The 7902-nt window shown below is 36.5% G+C and overlaps 1 protein-coding gene across 1 annotated transcript; it reads left to right on the forward strand.

The window, feature by feature from the left end:
• The first annotated feature begins 3003 nt into the window (after positions 1-3003).
• On the forward strand, positions 3004-7696 carry LOC126818100 (zinc finger protein 235-like). Its single transcript, XM_050545309.1, has 2 exons — positions 3004-3123; positions 6095-7696. The coding sequence occupies exons 1-2, from the start codon at positions 3121-3123 to the stop codon at positions 7352-7354; spliced, it is 1263 nt and encodes a 420-aa protein (XP_050401266.1). The 5' UTR covers positions 3004-3120; the 3' UTR covers positions 7355-7696.
• The last annotated feature ends 206 nt before the right edge of the window (positions 7697-7902 follow it).

Consider the following 7902-nt stretch of genomic DNA (forward strand, 5'->3'; position numbering starts at 1 on the left):
CTCCCACTGCTAAAGACCCCTTAGCACAAGTGAATTATTGAAATAATATTGAACCATGTTAGTCCCTTGGGGAGTTGGATGGCTGAATGGTTAGCATGTGTGCGCTTTATCACAAAGTCTGTCATTGAGTCAACTGGCGTGGTTTCGATTCCCCGGTTGTATGTGACAAGGAGTAGGGTCACCTGTCCAACCTCGTGGGTTTTCTACGGGTCCTCCAGGTTCCTCCCATTGCTAAAGACTCCTTCCCGCAACCAAAATATTGAAATAAAAATTTAACCATGTGTTAATCCCAAAATGACCTAGTTTGTGTCAAGTGGACATTAAGCACTTTCTCTCTCTGACCTTGCATCCTGAAAAAGTTTTATCAATCTTAAAATGCCTGAATTAGAAATGTAATGGCCTATCATATGATTAACATATTCGATAAAATGGTTATTTCGATTATAACCGGGAGGTTGGGTGGTCGAGTGGTTAGCACGTGCGCGCTGTATCATAAGACCTGTCATTGAGTCCATTGGCGTGGTTTCAAATCCCCAGTTGTACATGACAAGGAGTAGGGTCGCCTGTCCAACCTCGTGGGTTTTCCACGGGTCCTCCGGTTTCCTCCCACTGCTAAAGACCCCTCAGCACAAGCGAATTATTGATATAAAATTAAACCATGTGTTAGTCCCGAAATGACCTAGTTTGTGTCGAGTGGACATTAAACCCCATTTCTCTCTCTCTCTCTCTCGATTATAACCTCCAGTGCTGAAGTAGGGGAGTTGGATTGCCGAATAGTTAGCATGCGTGCTATATCATACAGTCTGTCATTGAGTCAACTGGTGGGGTTTCGATTCCCCGGTTGTATGTGACAAGGAGTAGGGTCACCTGTCCAACCTCGTGGGTTTTCTCCGGGTCCTCCGGTTTCCTCCCACTGCTAAAGACCCCTACGAGCAAGCGAATTATAGAAATGAAATTAAACAATATGTTAGTCCCGAAATAACCTAGTTTGTGTTGAGTTGACTTAAACCCTATTTCTCTCTCTCTCTCTCTCTGGTGTAGAAGTATGAGGGTTTGAATACTCTCAAGTAATAGAAAACGTACAATTCTGAGGTATATATTGAAATTGCCACAACATTCATGTACATCAGCTGTATTAGGAGAAACTGGGCGTTATCCATTATATACTATATACTTTGTTAAATGTATCAAATACTGGCTGAAATTATTGACTATGGAAGACACCAGATTCCCGAAACAGATTTACAAACTGTTGTATAATCGTAATCATAATGGTAGACAAAATTTGGCATCATGCATAAAAGTTTTATTATTTCGCTACGGCTTTGGGTATATTTGACTGTCTCAATCAGTTGGTAAATCGAAGGATACAGGATATTGGACAACAAGAATGGCATTATATATAATAAGTCAAATAATAGCAGATTGCCATACTATTCAATAGTAAGTGCAGGGGGTCTGCACAACACATGATTCACAAAAAAATCAAATATATGGACAAGACACAATACGCAGAAATAGCATACACACGAACAATTCAAAAAAAGTGAATGGATCCGGGGGCTGTCCGGGCCTGTAGTGATACAGACTTGAAAACAAATTTGAAAACAATGAGAATATAATTTAACTCTATAAGTGGAAAGAGACCTAATTAATTTGACAATCGACCAAAAATATGTCAAATCTCTATTTAGACTTAGAATAGGTAGCCACAATCTTATGGTTCTGCTGGGTAAATGGAAACAGATTCCATACAAACAAAGACTTTGTAAGTTATACCATACTAATACCATCGAAGACGAATGTCACTTTGTAATTACTTCTACTGCTTGTAACGATTTTTGTAATTCATATATAAACCAATATATAGCTTTAAATTATAGCTCTAAAGTAGCTATGGTAATATAGCTTTAAAATAGTAACTTTAACAGGGTTATGGTGATGTAGCTGTACAGTAACTATGGTAATGTAGCTTTTTAATAGCTTTGGTAATATAACTTTAAAGTAGCTGTGGTAACTTTAAAGTATCTCTAACGGGGCTATGATAATGTAGCTTCACAGTAACTATGGTAATATAGCTTTACAGTAGCTATGGTAATATAACTTTTAAGTAGCTATGGTAACTGTCAAGTAGCTATAGCTCTAAATGATCTAAGGTAATATTTCTTTAAAGTAGCTAAGGTAATATAACTTTAAAGTAGCTAAACATGTATCTTTAGTATAGCTGAGATAATATAGCTTTAATGGATCTAATATAATATAGTTTTAAAATAGCTGAGTTAATTTAGCTTTAAAATAGCTATGGTAATATAGCTTTAAAAGTAGCTGGCCGAAGTAATATAGATTGAATGGATCTAAGGTAATATAGCTTTAAAATAGCTGGGGTAATATAGCTTTAAAAGTAGCTGGCCGGGGTAATATAGATTGAATGAATCTAGGGGAATATAGCTTTAAAGGGGCTAAATATCTGTACCATCTAATCAACACTTTAAAAAGAAACCTAAAATCAATATTAAACTCTTTTTTTCCTTTTATTTGGGTGTCGTTTTATTTAGGAGTAGCTGGCCGGGGTAATATAGATTGAATGGATCTAGGGGAATATAGCTTTAAAAGGGCTAAATATCTGTACCATCTAATCAACACTTTAAAAAGAAACCTAAAAACAATATTAAACTCTTTTTTTCCTTTTATTTGGGTTTCCGTTTTATTTAGGCCTACATAAATTCCTCGAGTCTTCAAAAATAGGACATGTTTTCTAAGCAATGTTCGGTGCTTTGGTATATAGTGAACATCGCAGCTTCTGGTAATCTAGTTCAGCTCTATGGGGCGAGTGTAATGAGACCTACGTTCAGAGCCGAACTACTGGTAATCCAGAGACGACAATCCACCTATTCATACTAAACGCCCTGATATCTAAACAATATAATTTCAATTGTGAGCTATTCGGGTTGGAGAATTCTCGGACTATATCATGTATACAACCTTCTACCGGAAACGCGTTGATTTGCAATGGTAGAAAGAGATAGGTCAGCAATCCTGTGTTGTGTTTTTATTATATACAGTCATCATTCATTCGCACAGCAGCTTCACAAATAGACAGCAGAAATTGTTAACAAAATAATGGTGAGGTCATGATCATTTATTTAAAGATGGGTTCCCAGAAAAGTATTTATCGGGTGGTTATTTCCAATAAAAGTATGGCAATTTTGGTATATATGGAAAGTAGAGATATCCAATCTTACTAGAAAAATACTGGATTCCCCGAAAAACACTCATGGAGCGTATACAGGACAAAAATGTAAGGGTTCCCCTAATCAACAACCCGATGATTAAAAATTTCTGCATGCGTGATGTCAAAGGTCACACGCGAACATTGAGCGCTTGATGTACAAGTTGATAAACTTTATGAAGAGTTAGACGTACAACACTTTCTGAAATAAAAATGACGGAAAAAGACGCGGGTAATGGATAATCCGAGAATTTCATTAGGATTCGATATTTGTAATAAATAGTAAGCGATTAAAGACAACATCGTCTTATGTATGCAATAAATTCTCCTCTGATTTCCAAGACGTGATCGAATTTTAATAGCAGGGCATTCCTTCGCAATTACAATGTTTGAGAAGGATTTGAAGCATAATTATGACAAATTAATTAGTTTGAATATGTTTTTAGTCCATATATACCATTAAATCACCCAGTTTGTACGCGGGAACCCATCTTTAATATTTTTTTTTTTTTTTATAATACAAGTACTGTATTATAGTTAAGAGCTTGTCCGATGTACGACCATGCAAAATTCGAAGAAAGCAATAAGAGTTCAGTCAGCAGATTTTAATGGGACTTTCGTAATTTAGTCTTGTATGGTGAAGAATCGTTGTGCTAGAGAAGTTTTGCCTGAAAGTGTTTAACAGTGTTAAAACTGAATAAATAGACATGTTAGGCCGAATTTTAGCCACTTTTGTTGAGTATAACACACTTCTGGAAAAATAATGAATAGCTCGAACTCCGCAATATGATGATAACATTGGTGAAAAAACCCATTATATTCATGTCCTACTGATCACCGACTAAGAGCGCTTTTTTGTCAAAGTAAATTGACCGACAGGAAAAGGTATCTTTTAGATCTTTATTTTCTACATCACATCCAGAATTTAAATGATTTCATGAAGACTAAAAAATGTTTTAGATAATTGAAATTTTGACTAAGCGTTGTAATAACCGTTTGAATGCTGACTTTACAGGCAAACCTCAAGATGCAAAGTGCGACCTACTTTTTATGCAAATGAAGCAGTAATCACTCTGGTAATATTTTCTCTGTGGAAAGATTGAAATTACAACTATACAGGTATTGACTTACACAGGTACACACCTACACAGATACACACCTACACATGTACAGGTAGATAGAAATCAAGGTAGACATCCCAACTTGGGGGGTGGATGGCTGAATGGTTAGCATGTGTGCGCTGTATCGTAAGGTCTGTCATTGAGTCAACTGGCGGGGTTTCGATTCCCCGGTTGTACGTGACAAGGAGCAGGGTCGCCTGTCCAACCTTGTGGGTTTTCTCCGAGTCCTCCGGTGTCCTCCCATGGCTAAAGACCCCTATGTGCAAGCAAATTATTGAAATAAAATTGAACCATATGTTAGTCCTGAAATGACCTAGTTTGTGTGAGTCGACTTAAACCTCTCTCTCTCTCTCTCTCTCTCTCTCTCTCTCTCTCTCTCATCTGATGTACCTTTGTTGTTTGTGGTGTCTCAATGTCTTTATATAAATACTGTCCTGTCACTATCGTCACGTGGCTAAGTGGGTAAGACGCTGGCTCGCTAGCCTGGAGGTCGGGTGTTCGATCCCTGCATTGGCTGAGAAAGTTCATCCAGATTTTCCGGCGTGGTTCCCCCTTGTCAGTTATGCAGGGCCTGACAAGGACAGCTGTCTAGTCCTTCGGATGATACGAAAAACCGAGGTCCCGCGTATATATTGGAATGCACGTAAAAGAACACCTGGCAGTTGGAATTCGATATAAGAGTAGGCGATATTGCCGCTGCCCGGGCAAAATTTCCCTCATAGCACACTGTATGGCGTATGCCCGTCTTCATTAGCCCAGTATAGGAGCAGAACAGTAGGACGTTAAAACTCATTTCATTTCATTTCGTCAGTATCGTCTCAAGTATACACAAAAAGCCAGGTAGAAATCAAATAGGACCTACCAGGTAGAAATCAAATAGGACCTACCCAGGTAGAAATCAAATAGGACCTACCAGGTAGAAATCAAATAGGACCTACCCAGGTAGAAATCAAATAGACATACACAGGTAGAAATCAAAGAGGAAATAGACCTACCCAGGTAGAAATGAAATAGGACACTTACCCAGGTAAAAATCAAATAGACCTACCCAGGTAGAAATCACAACTTTTAAAGACGGGGCTTGCTATGTGATCTCCAGTGTAGTTATTCCATGCATAGAATTTAATTTAGTATTCAGATATAATAGTACTCCATGAAAGTGGTAAGCGTAACACCAGTAGATGACAGAATTTTCTGTATCTTTACTATCACTCTATGTCTGACAAGTTATCACTTTTTACTGATGTCATATCGAAAAAATAAATTGAATAATGCCAAATATGTTACTTTTCAATAACGTGTCAAGTTTTGAACTAGTATGGTACCAAAATTTAGGTTTTAAACTGATGTAATGACTTTTATCAATCTATATATATATTTGTGACTGTCGTTTGTCTGTCTGTCTGTCTGTTCAGGGTTGGTGGCTACACTAGGTCTGCCCAGAGTCTGAAATTTGGGGTATAGGGGTAGCTCGGACCGGGGAGTAACATAGGCCAGGTGGCGTTAGTCTACCACTTCCGGTTTCGGAGTTATGACCCCCGAGTGAAGCCGGTCTGTTCGGGGTTGGCGGCTACACTAGGTCTGCCCCGAGTCTGAAATTTGGGGTATAGGAGTAACATAGGCCAGGTGGTGTTAGTCTACCACTTCCGGTTTCGGAGTTATGACCCCCGAGCGAGGCCGGGTATCCTGCTAGTAATTATATATTACAGGAAACTAATGATGTTATAACTTTTATATATTGCAGGAAACTAATGATGTTATAACTTTTCATCAGTGTGTTGTATGTGATGAGATTTTCCAACAATATGACCATTTTGAAAAACACAATAAAATACACGTTAAAGAAGAGAAAACTGATGATGTAAATGAATGTTGTCATGTTAAAGAAGAGAAAACAGATGATGTAGATGAATACTGTCATGTTACAGAAGAGAAAACGGATGATGTAGATGGATATTGTCATGTTAAAGAAGAGAAAACTGATGATATTGAAACTGTTTATCAGTGTAATTTATGTGATGAAGAATTTAAATCTGACATTGATTTAGAAAAACACTGTGAAATACATGTTAAAGAAGAGGATTCTGTTTTACAACATGGTAAAATTTGGGAGAAGAATTTTGGCCGGAAAGACCAGCTTCAAGCAGATACAAGTACTCATACAGGTGAAAACCCTTATAAATGTGATGTTTGTAGTAAATCATTCATGCGGAAAAGCCAATTTCAAGCTAACAGTAATCTACAGATCCAGGTGAGGACACATACAGGTGAAATAACTTATAAATGGGATGTTTGTAGCAAATCTTGCACTGATAGTGGTAATCTACAATCACACAGGAAAACTTATAAATGTGATGTTTGTGGTGAATCATTTATTCAGAATGAAACCCTACAGTCACACATGAGAATTCATACTGGTGAAAAACATGTTAGTCAACAGGGGCAAACAGGAGAAACTCCTTATAAATGTGATGTTTGTGGTGAATCATTTATTCAGAATGATACCCTACAGTCACACATGAGAATTCACACTGGAGAAATACATGTTAGTCAACAGGGGCAAACAGGAGAAACTCCTTATAAATGTGATGTTTGTGGTAAATCATTCACTTTAAGTGGTAATCTAAAGAGACACATGAGAATTCATACTAAACAAAAACCTTATAAATGTGATGTTTGTGGTAAATCATTTGCTCAGAATGAAACTTTGCAGGCACACATGAGAATTCATACTGGTGAAAAACCTTATAAGTGTGATGTTTGTAATAAATCATTTACTCAGCTTTGTAATCTACAATCACACACAAGAATTCATACTAAACAAAAACCTTATAAATGTGATGTTTGTGGTAAATCATTTACTCAGAATGATACTTTGCAGAAACACATGAGAATTCATTCTGGAGTAAAACATTACAAATGCGATGTTTGTAGTAAATCATTTTCCCGGCCAGCTGAATTACAAAGACATACAAGAACACATACCCGAGAAAAAAACATATAAATGTGATGTTTGTTGTAAATCATTTAGTCAAATTTACGGTCTACAAAGTTACATTCAAATTTATACACGAGAAAAAACTTTCAAGTGTGATGTTTGTTGTAAATCTGTGAGAGACTGGTATATTGGACCTAGCTGTGAATATTATCATGTGGGTTTAGCTGTGTATTTATATAATTTCAGAGACTGGTATATCCAGGTCTAGTTTAATATGACAACAATTCTGCTCCATACCTTATAATTGTGTTACTATAAGAGCCTTCATAATAAAGACACATTTAATATTCTTGAATTCCATCAGTACATTATATGTATTATCTTATACACATCATTAATATTCATTAGTTCCAGCATTACCTTATATGCATTATCTTATACACATTGTTAATATTCATTAGTTCCATCATTACCATATATGTATGTATTATCTGATGCACATCATTAATATTCATTATAACATATTGTTATATTATATTGTTATGATATATGGTCATGAAATTTGTTTAGTGGTAATAAATTTTCTTTGTCCCAGCCATTACAAATGAAATGAA

The sequence above is a fragment of the Patella vulgata genome, chromosome 1 (assembly GCF_932274485.2).
Source record: "Patella vulgata chromosome 1, xgPatVulg1.2, whole genome shotgun sequence".
Taxonomy (NCBI): Eukaryota; Metazoa; Mollusca; class Gastropoda; family Patellidae; genus Patella; species Patella vulgata.